Consider the following 20511-nt stretch of genomic DNA (forward strand, 5'->3'; position numbering starts at 1 on the left):
AACAAACAAGTACCAATTATGACATAGCTTATAGAGGAAAAACATTCTCAAGTCTAACCTTATAGGTTTGCAGTCAGTGTCCCTTCAACAACTGGATTCTGAGACTGGATGAAGTGTGGAGCCTTTATATTGTCAGTGTGGGCATCACTATCTAATTACACTTATGAGAATATTTGAGAGGTAGTTAAGTATGTAATATCTGAAGATTATTTTTATGCAATTCTATGTAGTATGTTATAGTGATTAAGAATGACATTTAAGAATCAAGCAAACATAGCTTTGAATTTTAGTTCAAAGTTTCAGTTTCTTCACCTCAAAATGAGTATATTAATACTTCTACAAGATTGTCTGACAATAAATGTATACACTGCTAAACTTAAAATAGATAACCAGCAAGGATCTACTGTATAGTATAAGGAATTCTGTTTTCTATAATAACCTAAATGGAAAAATAATTTTAAAAGGATATATACATGTGTATAACTGATTCAGTGTGCTGTACACCTGAAACTAATACAACTTTGTGAATCAAATGTTATTGCTGCTGTTAGGCACTGTCACGTCCAACTCTTTTGTGACTCCCATGAACTGTAGTCTGCCAGACTCCTCTGTTAATGAGATTTCCCAGGCAAGAATACTGGAGTGTGTTGCCATTTCCTTCTCCATAATCAACTATACTTCAATATAAAATTTTTAAAAAATGATCAATAAAGATTGGAATAAAATATAATATATAATAATAATTATGATCCCTAAAGAATTACTGCTGGAGACACCAGTGTGAATTCTATTTTACTTAATAATGATACAGATAGTTGCCTATGGAAATATTTGTAAATATATGCACATACACAGTATACACACATCAAACTCTGTTCTGTTAGCTGAGAGGGCTTAGGATCAATGACAATGGAAAAATAATAAACATATCTAGAACAAAAATCTTGATTATTATTATTCCTCAAAAAAAAGGAACTAGAGCTTCTTAGAGAAATGGCTGATTATACAACTAAGACACAGAATATACAAGATGAGCCTGGAGCATATCGCATTGCCAGACATTAATAAAATGCTGAAAAACAAGTGAATAAAAACAACTCTACAATAATGCGAATATGTCAAAAGTATTCAGAAGCCAACTAAAAGACCTCTCAACAGATAAACTGAAACAATTTGAGCAAGGAAATATAGTATTAGTGACATAACCAAAAGTATAATAGGAGTCTTTAATGATCTGAATGAATCATTAAGTAAATAAGGGGTTCAGTTCAGTTCAGTCACTCAGTAGTGTCTGACTCTTTGCGACCCCATGAATCACAGCACGGCAGGCCTCCTTGTCCATCACCAACTCCCGGCGTTCACTCAAACTCATGTCCACCCAGTCGGTGATGCCATCCAGCCATCTCATTCTCTGTCATCCCCTTCTCCTCCTGCCCCAAATCCCTCCCAGCATCAGAGTCTTTTCCAGTGAGTCAACTCGTCGCATGAGGTGGCCAAAGTATCGCAGTTTCAGCTTTAGCATCAGTCCTTCCAATGGACACCCAGGATTGATCTCCTTTAGAATGGACTGGTTGGATCTCCTTGAGGTCCAAGGGACTCTCAGGCGTTTACTCCAACAACACAGTTCAAAAGCATCAATTCTTCGGCGATTAGCTTTCTTAATAGTCCAACTCTCACATCCATACATGACCACTGGAAAAACCATAGCCTTGACTAGATGGACCTTGGATGGCAAAGTAATGTCTCTGCTTTTTAATATGCTATCTAGGTTGGTCATAACTTTCCTTCCAAGGAGTAAGCATCTTTTAATTTCATGGCTGCAATCAGCATCCGAAGTGATTTTGGAGCCCACGAAAATAAAATCTGACACTGTTTCCACTGTTTCCTCATCTATTTCCCATGAAGTGATGGGACCAGATGCCATGATCTTCATTTTCTGAATGTTGAGCTTCAAGCCAACCTTTTCACTCTCCTCTTTCGCTTTCATCAAGAGGCTTTTGAGTTCCTCTTCACTTTCTGCCATAAGGGTGGCGTCATCTGCATATCTGAGGTGATTGATATTTCTCCTGGCAATCTTGATTCCGGCTTGTGCTTCTTCCAGCCCAGCGTTCCTCATGATGTACTCTGCATATAAGTTAAATAAGCAGGGTGACAATATACAGCCTTGACGTACTCCTTTTCCTATTTGGAACCAGTCTGTTGTTCCATGTCCAGTTCTAACTATTACTTCCTGACCTGCATACAGGTTTCTCAAGAGGCAGGTCAGGGGGTCTGGTATTCCCATCTCTTTCAGAATTTTCCACAGTTTATTGTGATCCACATAGTCAAAGGCTTTGGCATAGTCGTTGAAGCAGAAATAGATAGCTGTGAAAAGAAGAGAAGCGAAAAACAAAGGAGAAAAGGAAAGATATAAGCATCTGAATGCAGAGTTCCAAAGAATAGCAAGGAGAGATAACAAAGCCTTCCTCAGCGATCAATGCAAAGAAATAGAGGAAAACAACAGAATAGGAAAGACAAGAGATCTCTTCAATAAAATTAGAGATTCCAAGGAAACATTTTATGCAAAGATGGGCTGATAAAGGACAGAAATGGTGTGGACCTAACAGAAGCAGAAGATATTAAGAAGAGGTGGCAAGAATACACAGAGGAACGGTACAAAGAGATCTTCACAACAAAGATAATCATGATGGTGTGATCACTGACCTAGAGCCAGACATCTTGGAATGTGAAGTCAGGTGGGCCTTAGAAAGCACCACTACAAATAAAGCTAGTGGAGGTGGTGGAATTCCAGTTCAGTTCAGTCGCTCAGTCGTGTCCGACTCTCCGCGACCCCATGAATCACAGCACGCCAGGCCTCCCTGTCCATCACCAACTCCCGGAGTTCACTCAAACTCATGTCCACAGAGTCGGTGATGCCATCCAGCCATCTCATTCTCGGTCGTCCCCTTCTCCTCCCGCCCCCAACCTTTCCCAGCATCAGAGTCTTTTCCAGTGAGTCAACTCGTCGCATGAGGTGGCCAAAGTATTGCAGTTTCAGCTTTAGCATCAGACCTTCCAATGAACACCCAGGATCGATCTCCCTTAGAATGGACTGGTTGGATCTCCTTGCAGTAAGGGACTCTCAAGAGTCTTCTCCAACACCACAGTTCAAAAGCATCAATTCTTCGGTGATCAGCTTTCTTAATAGTCCAACTCTCACATCCATACATGACCATGGGAAAAACCATAGCCTTCCAGTTGAGCTATTTCAAATCCTGTAAGGTGATGCTGTGGAAGTGTGGTACTCAATATGCCAGCAAATTTGGAAAACTCAGCAGTGGCCACAGGACTGGAAAAGATCAGTCTTCATTCCAATCCCAAAGAAAGGCAATGCCAAAGAATGCTCAAACTACTGCACAATTTCACTCATCTCACACGCTAGTAAAGTCATGCTCAAAATTCTCCAAGCCAGACTTCAACAATACGTGACCCGTGAACTTCCATATATTCAAGTTGGTTTTAGAAAGGGCAGAGGAACCAGAGATCACATTGCCAACAGCTGCTGGATCATGGAAAAAGCAGGAGAGTTCCAGAAAATAAGTGGAAGTGAGTTTAAAAACCCTTCACATAGATTGATTTTAATTTCTGTAGATTACTCACTTTTTAGTAAAGTTTTGCTTCCCGCTTATTAAATGTGAGCTACAGACTGTGATTTTCTTCCAAAGTGTACAATATAGAAACGGAGGGGAAAAAAAGAGTAACTTTGGAGTGGAAAGTACTGATAAACAATAGTTCAGTCAGGTGACCAACATTGATAAGTCATATAATTACTATACATTCTTGATGGGATGTGGTGTGAATGGTAACATTAATAAATCTGTGGTCTTTTTCCCAAAAACATTATCTCAATATAATCATGGGGAAAATATTATATAAATCCCAATAGAGGGACATTCTACAAAATAGCTAATCAGTACTCCTCAAAACTATTAAAGTCATCAAATACAGAGAACCTCTCAGAAGCTTCTCATATCTAAGAGGAACCTAAGAAGACACAACAATTAAATGCAATGTGATGCCCTGAAAAGTAGCCTGATAGAGAAAACTAATATTAGAGAATAATCAAGTAAATCTAAACAATATTTGGATTTTAGTTAATAGTAATATATCAATATGTGTTCATTTATTGTGATAAGTATGTCATATTAATGTAAGAAGTTAATTATAGAGAAAACAATATGAGGTATCCAGGTGTGAGGCTCTCTGTACTATTTTTGCAAAAATTCTGTAAATCTAAAAGTGTTTTAAATGAAAAGTTTTTTTAAAAAAGCACAATTGTTATATTTGAAAAAAATAAGGGGGATATAGCTTGTGTTCTTGGATTGGAAGAATTAATATTAAAAAAATCCATACTACCCAAAGCAATCTAGAGTTTTAATGCAATCCCTAACAAAATACTCAAAACATTTTTCATAGAAATAGAAGAAATAATCCTAAAATATGTATGGAACCACAAAAGACTCTGAATTGCCAAAGTAACCTTGAGAGAAAAAAAGAACAAACTGAAAATATCATGCTCCCTGATTTCAGGCTACCCTACAAAGTTACAGTGAAAGTTTTTCAGTTGTGTCCCACTCTTTGTGACCCCATAGACTAGTCCATGGAATTCTCCAGGCCAGAATACTGGCCCTTCTCCAGGGGATCTTCCCAATCCAGGGATGGAACCCAGATCTCCTGCATTGCAGGCAGGTTCTTTACCAGTTGAGCCACAAGGGAACCCAAGAGTACTGGGGCCAGTAGATTATTCTTTCTCCAGGGTATCTTCCCATAGACCCCAGTTCGATTCCTGGGTCGGGAAGATCCCCTGGAGAAGGAACTAGCAACCCACTCCAGTATCCTTGCCTGAAAAATTCCATGGAGAGTGGAGCCTGGTGGGTTGCAGTCCATCTGGTAGCAAAGAGTCTGGCATGACTGAGTGACTAACACTTAACTTCACAAGGTTACAGTAATTTAAACAGCATGGTACTGACATGGAATCAGACGTATGGTCCAATGAAACAGGACAAAAAGCTCATAAATAAATCCAGGCATTATGGTCAATTAATGTGTCAAAGGAAGCAAGAATATACAAGAGAAAAGGCAGTGTCTTCAATAACATATGCTGGGAAAAATGGACAATTATATGTAAAAGAGAAAAAACATTTTCTAACACCTTATACAAAAATAAAATAAAAATAGATTAAAGACTTAAATATAAGACCTGAAACCATAAAACTCCTAGAAGAAAATACATGCAGAACACTGTTTGATGGAACCCATAGAAGTTTATATATACTGATATGTTTGGTTCTGTCTCCTAAGGCAAAATAAACAAAAATAAGTAAATGGGACTTAATTAAACTTAAAAATTTTTGTACAGCAAAAGAAAGCATAGATAAAATGAAAAGACAACCTGCTGGGAGGATGGGAGAAAACATTTCCAAATTATATGATCAATAAGGGATTAATATCCAAAATATACCCACAGATGCAACTCAGTATCAAAAAAAAAAAAAAGAAGAAGAAGAACTGAATCAAAAATTGCAGAAGACCTGAATAGACATTTTTCCAAAAAAGATATATTGATTTCCAACAGGAAGGAAAAAAAAAAGCTCAATGGGTATGTCCTTGGTAGTGTAGGGGCAAAGAATCTGCTTTCTAGTACAAGTTACTCTGGTTTGATCCTTGGTCAGAGAACTAATATCCCACGTGCTGGGAGGAAACAAAGCCCATGCACCACAACTAGAGAAAGTTAGTATGCTGTCTGTATGCTGTAACAAAAAGCACAACCAAGCACAGTAATCAAGATTTAAAACCCAGAGCAACAAAAATTTTAAAAAATTATGAATAAATAAATAATAAGATTTTTTTTAAAGTTCAACATTGCTAATCATCAGAGATACACAAATAAAAAACCCAAGAAGATATTATCTCACACTTGTCAGAAAGGCTATCATTTAAAAGACTAGAAATAATGAGTTTTGATGAGTATGAAGAGAAAAGGGGACCTTAGTATACACCGTTGGTGGGAAAATAAACTGGCACAGACTCTATGGAAAACAGTATAGAGGTTCCTCAAAAAACTAAAGATAGAAGGCCCATGTGATCCAGCAATCCCACTGTTGGGTATAAATCCAAAGAAAACAAAAACAATAATTTGATAGATACATGCACCCCAATGTTTGTAGCAGCATTTATAATACATGAGATGTGGATACAACCTGTGTCCTTCCACTGATTAATGTGTAAATAAGATGATGAATGGATAAATATGCACATGGACTAGTACTGAGTCATAGCAACAATGAAATTCTGACATTTGCAATAAGGTAAATACACTTAGAGAGCATTATACTTAGTGAAATGAGTTAGACAGAGAAAGACACATACTCTATGTTATCCCTCATGAGTGGAATCTATAAAGTAAAACAAATGACTATAACATAACAGAAACAGATTCAGAGATATAGAGAACAATCTAGTGGTTACCAGGAGAGGGAAGTATGGACAGACAAAATAGTGGTATGTATTTAAACTATACAAACTATGATGTGCAAAATAAATAGGCAACAAGGTTGTATTGTACAGCACAGAGAAACATAGTCTTTATTTTGTAATAGCTTTAAACGGGGTACAGTCTTTAAAAAATTAACTCACGATACTATACATCCGAAACTAACATAATATTGTAAATCAACTATATTCAATTACAAATAAAAGAATGCTAACATATCTCTTAGATATAAGAGATCTCTTATAATGAGACATCTCTTGTAAAAGTTTAACTTAAAACTTACACATATTTAGTAAAAGACTTATATTCCAAGGAAAAATCCATCAAAGAGACCAACAGATAGACCAAAGAGTAGAAAAATGGGTAGAAAAGACATTGGGTTGTGAAGGTGTAGTGGAGATTCAGCCTAGAGAATCTCTTGTAGGCACCAGATTGGGAAAGTTTTAGTGGTAGATCTGATTATATACGAAATATTGAAAGTACTATTAAGGTATCCACATTTGTTCAGATACAAGATGAAGAAACCAAGATGCTCCCAAAGGTAACCAAATCGTGGCAATAGGAAATTCTCAGGAATCACAGGAAGCTGTTGAATTCTGGAAGGACTCTCCATAGGAAGTAAGTTCCTGCCCTCAGCTTAGGTGCTCAGAGCAGGACTCCTATTCCCAGGGAATAGCCATAGGGAGACTAATGATGATCTTTCATCTTTGGAGACTTGAAAATTACATACTCAGAATTTAGAAATTTGGATAAACAGAAATTAGGTATAGAAACAACATTTCCAAAACCTGAACCATACTATCTGAGACATGAACCGTATAATTCCAAGAGAGGCAAGGCCGGATGAGCTATGACTCAAGGAACAACTTGAAATCCTGAGCACAGACGGTAATGGCACAGTGTCCTGGGTCAAATTTTCAGGAAAGGGAAACTGGGGCAGAGCTAGGAAACAAAGCACCGGTGTTAAAGCAGCATTTCTTGAGCCATGTTAGTAGGGAGTAGAACTTAATTTTAAACTACAAGGAAAAGGCAGGAATAATTTATGAAAAGGTGACAGTTTGTCCTAGTTTTAGGGACTCTCAGAGTGAGTAAGGACCTGATTAACCACAGTGGAAAATAAAAGCTTAGAAGCACATTTTTTTTCCTTTATAAAACAATTCAATTGCCCAAATTAAATCCTAATTGTCTTTATTTCACCAAACTGCAGATCAGATTTCTTTCTTCAGATTTTCAATTTAGGTTCCTTAAATCTCTGTACGGAACTGAAGTTCAGTCTCAGACATTTCCTTCTCAAAAATGGCATCAAATTTCTCATTTTGGGCCACTGTGAAATAATTCTTCCAGTCACCTGCAATCCCTAAAAATTACAAATAAGAAAACACGTGAATGAATAAAAGATTTTCTTTATGAAGGAAAAGCCATTCATTATATACCAAAAGAAAAGACTGAAAGAGTTTAAAGGAAGTCCTTCCTTGTATTTGAATACTTTAAAATTCATTTCTTCTTTTCTTGGTAATTACTGCCACGACTGAGAGACTGAACTGAACTGAACTGATATATAGATAAACAGCAGTCTTCTCTGGTGACTCAGATGGTAAAGAATCTGCCTGCAATGCAGGTGACCCAGGTTTGATCCCTGGGTCAGGAAGATCCCCTGGAGAAGGGAATGATTACCCACTCCAGTATTCTTGCCTGGAGAATTCTATGGACAGAGGCAGACTACAGTCCATGGAGTCACAAAGAGTTGGACACGATTGAGCAACTAACTCTTTGACATGTTCATAATTAAATAGACTCTGGTTTTAAAGAAACATTATAAGAAGGGTTAGTTTTCTTGTCTAAATTTTCAGCTGTACAATAATTTTCTGAAAGAGATTATTTTAGTGTTTCTAATTGCCCCAGATCATGTTACCACTGGTCACTGAATCAATGATCAGGGAATAATTTACAATCTGTCATGAGTTGCTTTTCGAAACTGTACAAAGAACTGATCATGAGTACAGTCAAACTGTGAAACAGAAAGTTGATAGATATCATTTCCCAGAAATAATAAATGAAGATGTTAAGATATTTGGATGATTCTTGTGTTCCCTGAACTCACTACATACATCTTACTTTAATTTTAGAGGAGAAGAATAGCATTAAAATCAAACATATAAAATCACTGAATAATTTTTATAGAAGTGAAACTGTGGGATATAAATTTACACTTAATCTTTTATTCTTGGATGTTTAAAAATATTCATTTTTGCTTCTGTACTTTGCTTGCTGCTCGTAAAACCAAAGTTACTCCATTTTAAGATAAAGTTGTTTTTAAGTAAAGATTCCTAAAATTGTTTTTGAAAAAATAAAAAGCATACATAAAAATATTTATTTGAAAAATAAATTTTTAATGTACTGCTAATGTGTTTGGAGGAAAACATTAATTTTGCAATTTATTTAACATTAAATTGAACTTCTCTGGTGGTCCAGTGGTTAAGAATCTGCCTGCCAATTAAGGGGACATGGGTTCTGTCCCTGACCCAGGAAGATCCCACATGCCATGGGGAAACTAAGCCCGTGCACCACAACTACTGAGTTCATGCTCTAGAGCCTGTGAGCTGCAACTACTGAGGTTGGAGGCCACAAATACTGAGCCCACATGCCCTAGAGACTCTTGTCTGCAACAGGAGAAGCCACCACAAGGAGAAGCCTGTACTGAACAACTAGTGAGTAGTCCACAGTTGCCAAAACTGGAGAAAGCCCACGTGCAGCAATGAGGACTCAGTGCAACCAAAAATAAGGACAATGTAAAAATAAATACAATCATATTGAATTGTAAGTCTTATTAAGCCATGATGGTTTCATGAAGATTTTAAATCATTTTAACAAGAGACATCCCCATAGACAAGATTGTTTCCCTGGTTATTATACTTTATTCTATTTTCACCAGATACTGATAGTTCTTTGAAATGTATGTGAGGGTAGTTCATATTTGGGATCAGTTCAGTTCAGTTCAGTCGTTCAGTTGTATCTGACTCTTTGCGACCCCATGAATCACAGCAAGCCAGGCCTCCCTGTCCATCACCAACTCCCGGCATTCACTCAAACTTATTTTCATCGAGTTGGTGATGCCAGCCAGCCATCTCATTCTCTGTCATCCCCTTCTCCTCCTGCCCCCAATCCCTCCTAGCATCAGAGTATAAAAAATTTTTGATAAAATAAATTCTGGCCAAATGCTAGGATTTTCTGGTTTGTTGCAGTTTGGGACATAAGCATAAACATTGGACTTTATCATCTCCCTATTGTCATTAACATTGTGTGACCAAACTATGACCTTGATTATCCAGAGTGAAATCTTTGAAAACTGTTCTTAGCCCGTTGTTCATACTTCACTTTTGAGAATTTTCCAATATCCATTCTCTTGCATTACAATATGAGCTTCTTGAGCATATATGTGTTATTTACATTCTAGAGAATATGATCTGCATAGAGTTGTTCATGAAGACCTTTTCTTAAATATTAACTAACAAATAAAAGGTATCTTTTAAGTATTATTGAATGCATGAATAAATAAACAAACATGTTATATTAGATAAGAACATACTAAACTGAAAGATAAAATGACTTGCTACTTTTGTGTATATCATTTTTGGTCAGAAAAAAATACAGTGTAAGCTTATATATCTTCTATGAAAATCCTCCCCCAAAGCTTGTGCTTCAGATGTTATTCTTTTCTCCATTTTATCAGTGATGCAACCAGAACTTTGGCAGATTTATTAGTGTATGCAATGTCTAAGGTCAGGGAATGGCACAGCCTGGATAAATCCCAGAGCAATCTGACCACAAAAGTTGTGTCCTTCACTACTCCCAGGGGGATGGAAAGTGTGTCTTTCTTATGTACTCTCTTCCTTTAAAGTTGTAGAAAGCGTGGAATCCAGATACTGAGGTTATTTCTATACCCTAATGAGATATCCTCCAATGGCATCAATTTTCATGACTGGGGATAAAGCTCTCTTGGAAGTTACATTCAGTGATCTGGTATAACAAAAATTTGCCTTTTTTAATTAATAAGGCTTTTTGTTGTTGTTGTTTTTGGTCTCTGTTTCTTCCACCAGGAAAACATGTGTGTGTGTTGTTGTGTGTTGTGTTGTACCAGTCTTCTTTGTTCAAACTTGTAATGCACCATTTACAATGAAAAATTAGCCTTGACCTCTTATACTAGAGCTTACTTTTTAAGTAGTGTTTTGAAAATTTTAAAAAAACATAATTTGAAAACACTAGGTGCACACTAAGGTACAGAGAAAAATGTGTTAGAAAAATCTGTAATCATATAATACTTTAGGAATATAGGGTCTTAATCTACATGTTCATATATATAATATATTCCCAGGCTATGTTTACTTTCAGGCACACCAACTGAAATTTTATCTTTCTCTCCAGTTCAGTAAAGAATATTGAAAAGATACAGTGACATGACTAGGTGGATAAATTCTCACATTTAAGATAATAACACATTTTTGACCCAAACCACATATGATAACCCACAATTTATAGTACTTGACTTAATTGAAATATAGCTGTATTTTGACAGTGAATGTCATATTTCTCTATTGTTATCTTAAGTTAAATTTAGATTCCATCTTTACCATTAACATAATTCAGATAGTATTTATTTTTAGGGAACAAAACTTCCCACATGTCCTTTCTCTTTGTGAATCCTTCTTAACAAAATGACCACTGCTTTCTAATGATAATGAGTCTATAGAGAAGATGGTACTGCACTGAGTGACATTAATTTATTCCTGGGAGGTAGGAGGAGGCCTGTGCCAATTTAAACAAAGATTTAAGTTTTAGGAATAAAAATATACAGAATGACTCACATCAGAAGTGACAAAACCACTCCCTTTTTTCAGGGTTGTAAAGAAAGGGAGAAAGATTATTAGGTACTCAAGGTGTTCCAATAACAGGTCTATAGGCATTATTCCCTTTAATAATTTCTAATCTAACTCAGCGACTTTTATGGTAGGTATTTTTAGTGTCCTTATTTTACAGATGAAAAAATTGAGTCCCAAACTGTCTAAGTAACTGGGTAGAGATTACAAAGCTAACCCTCATTTCAGAGCAATTCATAAGAAAGCAAAAAGGGAAAATAAACTCAGAAAATAGTAACCTTTGCGCATAAATGAGGACTTGCTGTGGTCCATCACTTCACTTGGTAGATGTGTGTAATTCACTAGAGGGTTGTCCTTCATCATTTCAAATGATGTGTGATGGATTATCTTTTCCAAGATCTCATCATCCAGGTTTTTCTCTAGAAATTGAACAACCTTCTCTATTTCTTGCTTTGGATTCTGTCAATAGGGTAGAGATCCACCAAAGAAAATGGTAAACACAGTAAATCATTAAAATAGTGTGAAAAAATCATGAAAATGAAAAAAGCAATAATTTATGTTTAGTAAAGGTAGAGTGGAAATATTTTGGTTATTCTAAGTCTTATTTTTCATTCAAAGTGCAATAATAATAAACTTTAGCATAATTATTAATAACATTTAGTAAAACAGATTGTAGCAAAAATTTTAAGCTCAATTTGCAGTTAAATTTGAAAACTGAATGTTTTAGGGACCCAGTATCTTTATTCCTTCTTCTTTATTTTTCTGTTACTCTTCCAAATTGGTTTCTTGTTTATAATAATAATATTTAATAAAAATAATGTAATAAATTCAGGCAAAACTGAAGATATTTTTTAAAGTTATAAACACTGATGAAATCTTGCTTGGATGTAAATTATTAAAAACAAACTCCAGTGAAGTTGCAAAGATATCAAGACCCAAATTATTCATTTGTCGTTGAGAATAAGAAGAAAAAAATCTGAGAAATAAATAATTTTTTCAAATTCTAATGACATTAACTTAATATCTGTAACTTTTTAGGAAGCTAAGCAAAAATCTATATAGATATGTTTAGAAAGATTTTGAAGGGATTAACATCTAAGCTTAATTTAGAAACATGTTTCAGAGTTTACCAAGATGCAGTCTCCTGAGCAGTTGGAGAGTAAATTTCCAATAAAGAAAATATAACTCTTGGAAGCATCAACTCAATGTGTTCAAGTGAGAAAAAAGAAAAGTGGTTGGAGTTGGGGTTGAATTGTTCATAGGAGTGAGAGAGGCTATGAGGCAGGAAAGATGAATTGGGATAAAATTTAGAACATCATTTGATGTCCTGCTGAAGGATTTGGATTGTATCTGTTATGTAGTAGGGACACAACTCTTTAGTAATGTGTCTTATTAACTCTGTGTGTGTTGAGTGTGTGTGTGTGTGTGTGTGTGTGTGTGTTGAATGTGTTTGCATGTGTATGTTTTGGTAAAGAGTTTCCTATAATGGAAGTTCTGACAGTATTTTATATATCAGACCTTGACAAGAGAACACTGAGATGGCTATTAATGGGTTGCCAAAAGTTAACATGACTTAAACGTCAGAAATGATGATAGTGGAGAAAAGACTAAGAGAAAAGTTAGTAGTGAAAACATAGAAAAAACATATGGACAGGAAAACAAATATAGAGCAATTTCTGTTACATATTTATAGTGTTTGAAGAATAATTTGGCCACTGCCAAAGTATCAATGATGATGCTAATTTATAGACAAGTAGAAGTTAAAGCAGAGAGTGCTGGCTTCTACTGCTTTTTCACCTCATTAATTGAGAGTTTGAGAATTGATGCAGACATTCATAAACCTGATGTAAATTACTAGGCTTCTCTCTGAATTTTATTCTTGATCTATACTTATAATTTTGTCCTATTATTTTTATATGAAAACCATTTCTTTAACATTGTCTAAAATATAACTGCTGCTGCTGCTGCTGCTAAGTCGCTTCAGTCGTGTCCGACTCTCTGCGACCCCAGCGATGGCAGTCCACCAGGCTCCCCCGTCCCTGGGATTCTCCAGGCAAGAACACTGGAGCGGGTTGCCATTTCCTTCTCCAATGCATGAAAGGGAAAAGGGAAAGTGAAGTTGCTCAGTTGTGTCCAACTCTTAGCGACCCCATGGACTGCAGACCACCAGGCTCCTCTGTCCACGGGATTTTCCAGGCAAGAGTACTGGAGTGGGGTGCCATTGAAAATATATTGTCTAATAAGTTTAATGTATAATCAGCTTGAGTGGGATTCAAAATATCAGGATATTCTTATAGAACTGATTAGGCCAGACTGTAAATCAATATGCATAAATTGATCTGAGAAAGGCATTTTCAGTGAATAAGGAGAGACATATTTGACACAAGAGTGTAATGTGGGGAGCAGCATGATGTCTGACTCAGAATTTGCATACCAACTCAGCCTAGGAAATGTATTATTTTGTTTATCCTATGGAGAAAAAGAATTACATCCAGAAGTTAAATTTGCGCTCTTCATAAAGTGAATAAGTTTTACTTTGATCTCCAAAAAGTAAAAAGAAATACTTGGCACAGAAAGACAATTTTCTGTCTTATGAAGAACTTATAACTTAATTCTGATTAATCAAGCACTCAAGGGAGAGCACCACTTTTTAAAAGTGGTTTCATAAAACCACTCTAGTTTTACAGCTATGTATTGTGTTGCCTGCAAACTGTCATAAAGGGGCAATGGTGATATTTAGATCACAGATTCTCTATGAGCTACAAGTAAGTGTGATAGAGAGTAGGAGCCTGGGCAGAGTAGAAAAGGACTCTTATTGATAAGATATCAGAAATGCCCTGAGAGTTTCTCAGAAATATATGCAACAAGAGAGATTTTACATAAGGTAATGTTTCTGTGCTGAGTAGGATCCAAAAAAAAAAAAAGTGAAAGTGTTCCTCATTCAATCCTGTCCAACTCTTTGCGACCCCATGGACTGTAGCCCACCAGTCTCCTCTGTCCATGCAATTTTCCAGGCAAGAATACTGGGGTGGGTTGCCATTCCCTTCTCCAGGGGATTTTCCCAATCCAAGGACTGAACCAGAGTCTCCCACATTGCAGGCAGGTTCTTTATTGATGTTACTCAAATGTTTGTAAGGAGAAGGTAATGGCAACCCACTCCAGTACTCTTGCCTGGAAAATTCCATGGATGGAGGAACCTGGTAGTTTACAGTCCATGGGGTTGCAAAGAGTCATACACGACTGAGTGACTTCATTCTTTCTTTCTATAGTTCTTTATGGAGAAGGAAATGGCAACCTACTCCAGTGTTCTTGCCTGGAGAATCCTGTGGACAGAGGGGCCTGGTGGCCTACAGGCTATGGGTTTGCACAGAGTCAGACACAACTAAGAAACTAACACACACACACACACACACACACACACAAATGTTTGCAACCACTACTCATTCATTCATTCAAGCAATCACTTATGCATACAATAAGTGGCAACGAGCACCTATATATGTGGTAGGTGTTGTAAGTACTGTGGATACAGTTACAAGAAAGATAGACATGCCTTCCCTCAAGAATCTGAAATTCCACAAGATATCCTCATTTGCATGTTCAGGCTTTTACAACTAGATAAGCTGGGTTTCCATGTTTGTGTGTATGTATGTGCATGTGTGTATTTCCTAATGAAATAAAATAGCCTGAGGATAGGCCTGGAACTTTGCAATAGTATTTAGCCTAATACTAGTTCATATGGGAGACTAGAAAAATCTTTATGAATCCCTTAACTAGCAGTCAGGAAGAATGTAAAAGAGAGGGGCACACTTAAGATATAATAGGTAGGGCATGTGAACCACTGGGATGTTCCGGAGAAAATGGAACCATATTCACTACATGAAAGTTAATGAGGACAATTTACTTTCAAACTTTCAAAACTGAATGAACAGCCAAACATCATTAACCAAAAGACAGAATAAAAGAAAAGGATTACCTATTGGAGAGAGAGAGAAGCAAGATGAGTTTAATTTTCAACATGTTAAATTTGAGGGTCATTTTAAGAAAAACAAGGATCTGAATTCAGATTAGAAGTTAAAATGGAGTTTTTGGTGGGTAATTAACACATAGTTTTGGCAACACTGGGCATAGATGTGATCATCGATCTATAACAAAGAGTTCAAAAAAAAGATGACTGAATGATAGAGATTCACAGGAAAACCATGACAGAGTGATAACCCATTAAATGAAGCAGACAGTTTTGAAAAGAAAGGTGCTCAAAAGAAGCATGATGATTGAAAAGGATATGAGGATTAAAATGTCACTGATTTCACAATTAGATTCATTAAAGATCTTAGCAAGATCTGGGTAATAGGCAAAGCAACTATATCATTTGAATTCCATAGAGTAACTGAAAAAACTTTTAATCTTTTTGCTACAGGATGTAGTTGAGGAATTATCTATAATGTATTTCTATTATTTTACCTCTTTCATATCTTCATAGAATAAGAAAAGTATTGGGTGTTCTTCCTTTATCTTCCACCAACTTTTAACATGATTAAACCAGGAACCATATGCCACTAAAACCAGAAAAATAGCTTATTTCCATAAACATTTGTCAAATTGAAGATTTGTTTGTGAAAAATAAGTCAAATTATACAAATATTTTGTGGAATTTAGTAATCAAGGAACTGAAACTATAAAGTCTGTGTAAACAAGTATATATAATCAGCTACTTATAGATGCATAAATTTCAGATTTTTAAATATATTAATTGCAAAAGAAACATTTCAGATGGAAATACATTGGCCTCCAATAGGTTATACTTGGCCACATGCAGAAGAAAACTATTGTTTTATGAAGTACTCGTATCACTTATTTATCTAACTATTGTAAATGTATGTATAAAAGACTTAACTAATGATTTGGGCAAATAAATTTCTGTTCTGAGTAGGAACTGGGAATGGGTTTTAGCAAGTGAAAAGAGATTTGAGAATATTTTCATTAAGCTGATGTTTAATACCAGGTTTAAATACTGAATATCATAGCAAATATTAAATGTATTTGATTTAATTTGAAATGATTTGTGAATGTACTTGTTACTGATTTGGGGAAAAAAGTGTTTTGAAAGGGAAATTCATACTTGTAATAGTTAATATTATTAAAAATAATTTTTAATGACATTAATTTTTAGCTAAGGCCATCCTACCATTTCCAGTCAAAAATTTCTCTAGATATTCTTCCCAGGTTCCAGGAAGAGGCTGCAAATTATTCATTAAGTCAAAGTGGTAAAATGAGACAGCAACATCCTTGGCATTTCGAGCCAGATAAATGATCTGTAGAGGGAGGATGAAGAAAATCGAATGCATGATATTTTATTTAAGAAAAAAAGTAACATACAGTATTCATGTAAAATAACAGATTTGAAATCCATGAAATTAAAAACAGTGAAATATTAAGAAAATTAATAGAAAAGAAAAAAAAAAGATCCTTTGTTAAAAAAATCAACAAAATTGATAAATATCTAACAAGACTGACAAAATAGAGAGGACATAAGTTACTGATAATGAGAAGTCTTTGGATGTGCAGGCACAAGAGATACATGGAAACTCTCTAACTTCCTTTCAATTTTGCTATCAATCTAAAATTCTTTAAAAATAAAATTACTATAGAAAATAAAGTCCGTTAAAGAATAAGGAGGGAGTATTTTTTAACACCTTTTCTTTTTTTAATTTACTTTTTATTGAAGGATAATTTCTTTATAGAGTTTTGTTGTTTTCTGTCAAACCTCAACATGAGTCGCCCATAAGTAAGTGTAAGTCGCTCAGTCATGCCCGACTCTTTGCAACCCCATGGACTGCAGCCCACCAGGTTCCTCTATCCATGAGATTTTCCAGGCAAGGATAGTGGAGTGGGTTGCCATTTCCTTCTCCAGAATCAGCCATAGGTATACATATATCCCCTCCCTTTTGAACCTCCCTCCCATCTCCCTACCCATCCCACCCCTCCAGGTTGAAACAGAGCCCCTCTTTGAGTTTCCTGAGCCATACAGCAAATTCCCATTGGCTATCTATTTTATATATGGTAATATAAGTTTCCATGTTACTCTTTCCATGCATCTCACCCTCTCCTCCCCTCTCCCCATGTCCATAAGTCTATTCTCTATGTCTGTTTCTCCATTGTTGCCCTGTAAATAAATTCTTCAGTACCATTTTTCTAGATTCAGTATATATGTGTTAGATATGATATTTGTCTTTCTCTTTCTGACTTACTTCACTCTGTATAATAGGTTCTATGTTCATCCAGCTCATTAGAACTGACTTTTTATGGCTGAGTAGTAATATTCCATTGTGTATATGTACCACAATTTCTTTATCCATTCATCTGTCAATGGACATCTAGGTTGCTTCCATGTTCTAACTATTGTAAATAGTGCTTCAATGAACAATGGGATACATTGATCTCTTTCAAATTTGGTTTTCTCAGGGTATATGCCTAGGAGTGGGACTGCTGGGTCATATGGTGGTTTTATTGCCAGTTTTTTAAGGAATCTCCATACTGTCTTCCATAGTGGCTGTATCAATTTACATTCTCACCAACAGTGCAAGAGAGTGAAGTGATATCTCATTATAGTTTTGATTTGTATTTCTCTAATAATGAGTGATGTTAAGCATATTTTCATGTGTTTGTTAGCCATCTGTATGTCTTCTTTGGAGAAATTTCTGTTTAGGTCTTTTTCCCACTTTTTGATTGGGTTGTGTGTTTTTCTGTATTGACTTGTATGAACTGCTTATATATTTTGGAAATTAATCTTTTGTCAGTTGTTTCATTTGCTATTATTTTCTCTTCTGAGGGTTATCTTTCACCTTGCTTACAGTTTCCTTTGCTGTGCAAAAGCTTTTAAGTTTAATCATATCCCATTTGTTTACTTTTATGTTTATTTCCATTACTCTAGGAGGTGGGTCATAGAGGATCTGCTTTGACTTACATCACCGAGTGTTCTGCCTATGTTTTCCTCTAAGAGTTTCTGGTCCTAAGTTTAGGTCTTTAATCCATTTTGAGTTTATCTTTGTGTATGGTATTAGGAAGTATTCTAATTTCATTCTTTTACATGTAGCTGTCTAGCTTTCCCAGCACCATTTATTGGAGAGCCTGTCTTTGCCCCATTGTATATTCTTGCTTCCTTTGTAAAAAATAAGGTACCCATAGGTGCATGGGTTTATTTCTGGGCTTTCTATCTTATTCCATTGGTCTATACTTCTGTTTTTGTGCCAGTACCATACTGTCTTGATGACTGTAGCTTTGTAATATAATCTGAAGTCAGGAAGGTTGATTCCTCCAGCTCCATTTTTCTTTCTCAAGACTGCTTTGGCTATTGAGGGTCTTTTGTGTTTGCATATGAATTGTGAAATTTTTTTTTTCTTGTTCTGTGAAAACTTCCATTGGTAATTTGATAGGGATTGCATTGCTATAGGTTGTATTTGGTAGTATAGTCATTTTCACAGTATTGATTCTTCCTACCCATGAACAGGGAATTTCCTTCCATCTGTTTATGTCATCTTTGATTTCTTTCATTAGTGTCTTATAATTTTCTGTGTACAGTTCTTTTGTCTCATTCAGTTCAGTTCAGTTCAGTCGCTCAGTCGTGACCAACTCTTTTTGACCCCATGAATCACAGCATGCCAGGCCTCCCTGTCCATTACCAACTCCCGGAGTTCACTCAAACTCATCTCCATAGAGTCGGTGATGCCATTTCCTTAGGTAAGTTTATTCCTGGATATTTATTTTTGTTGCAATGGTGAATGGAATTGATTCCTTAATTTCTCTTTCTGATTTTTCATTGTTAGTATATAGAAATGCAAGTGATTTCTGTGTATTGATTTTGTATCCTGCAACACTGCTAAATTCACTGATTAACTCTGGTAATTTTCTGATACTATCTTTAGTGCTGTCTGTGTACAGTATCATGTCATCTGCAAACAGTGAGAGCTTTATTCTTCTTTTCTGATCTGGATTCCTTTTATTTATTTTTCTTCTCTGATTGCTGTAGCTAGGACTTCCAGAATTATGTTGAATAATAGTAACAAAGTTGAACACCCTTGTCTTATTTCTGATCTTAGGGGGAATGCTTTCAGTTTTTCACCATTGAGAATAATATTTGCTATAGGCTTATCATATATAGCCTTTATCTGTTGAGATGGGTTCCTTCTATGCCCATTTTTTGAAGAGTTTTAATCATAAATAGGTGCTGAATTTTGTCAAAGGCTTTTTCTGCATCTATTGAAATTATATTATGATTTTTATCTTTCAATTTGTTAATATGGTATATCACATTGATTGATTTGCATATATAGAAGAATCCTTGCATCCTTGGAATAAACACAATTTGATCATGGTGTATGAAATTTTTGATGTGTTGCTGAATTCTGTTTGCTAAAATTTTTGTTGAGGATTTTTACATCTATGTTCATCAGTGGCCTGTACTTTTCTTTTTTTGTGTTGTCTGTCTGGTTTTGGTATCAGGGTGATGGTGGCCTTGTAGGGTGAGTTTAGAAGTGTTCCTTTTTGTGCAATTTTCTGAAAGAACTTTAAAAGGATAGGCATCAGTTCTGCTCTAAATGTTTGATAGAATTCTCCTGTGATGTCATGTGGTCCTGGGCTTCTGCTTTGGGGGAATTTTTTTTTTTATCACAGCTTCAAATTCAGTGCTTTTAATTGGGTTGTTCATAATTTCTGTTTCTTCCTGGTTCAGTCTTAGAAGATTGAACTTTTCTAAGAAACTGTCCATTTCTTCCAGGTTATCTATTTTATTGCCATATAGTTGTTCATAATAGTCTCTTATAATCTTTCGTATTTCTGCATTGTCTGTTGAAACCTCTCCTTTTTAATTTCTAATTTTGTTGACTTGATTCTTCTCTCTTTTTGTCTATGAGTCTGGCTAAAGGTTTTTCCATTTTATCTTATCAAAGGACCAGCTTTTAGTTTTAATAATCTTTACTACTGTTTCATGTCTTTTTCATTTATTTCTGCTCTGATCTTTGTGATTTCTTTCCTTCTATTAATTTTTGTTGTTATTGTTCTTCTTTTTCCGGTTGTTTTAGGTGTAAAGTTAGATTGTCTATTTGG

General features: G+C 35.6%; 1 protein-coding gene across 1 annotated transcript in view; it reads right to left on the reverse strand.

Annotated features, from left to right (window-relative positions):
- Positions 1 to 7419: 7419 nt before the first annotated feature.
- SULT1B1 (sulfotransferase family 1B member 1) overlaps positions 7420 to 20511 on the reverse strand; it is a 43347-nt gene continuing 30255 nt past the window's right edge. The window contains exons 6-9 of the mRNA XM_055434646.2: positions 16595 to 16721; positions 15871 to 15965; positions 11685 to 11865; positions 7420 to 7889 (exon numbers count right to left, since the gene is read on the reverse strand). Coding sequence (XP_055290621.2) covers positions 7777 to 7889; positions 11685 to 11865; positions 15871 to 15965; positions 16595 to 16721 — 516 coding nt within the window. The 3' untranslated portion in view covers positions 7420 to 7776. The remainder of the gene's footprint in view (positions 7890 to 11684; positions 11866 to 15870; positions 15966 to 16594; positions 16722 to 20511) is intronic.

Source organism: Moschus berezovskii, chromosome 5 (genome assembly GCF_049115385.1).
Source record: "Moschus berezovskii isolate FMDL1 chromosome 5, NW_MosBer_1.0, whole genome shotgun sequence".
Classification (NCBI taxonomy): Eukaryota; Metazoa; Chordata; class Mammalia; order Artiodactyla; family Moschidae; genus Moschus; species Moschus berezovskii.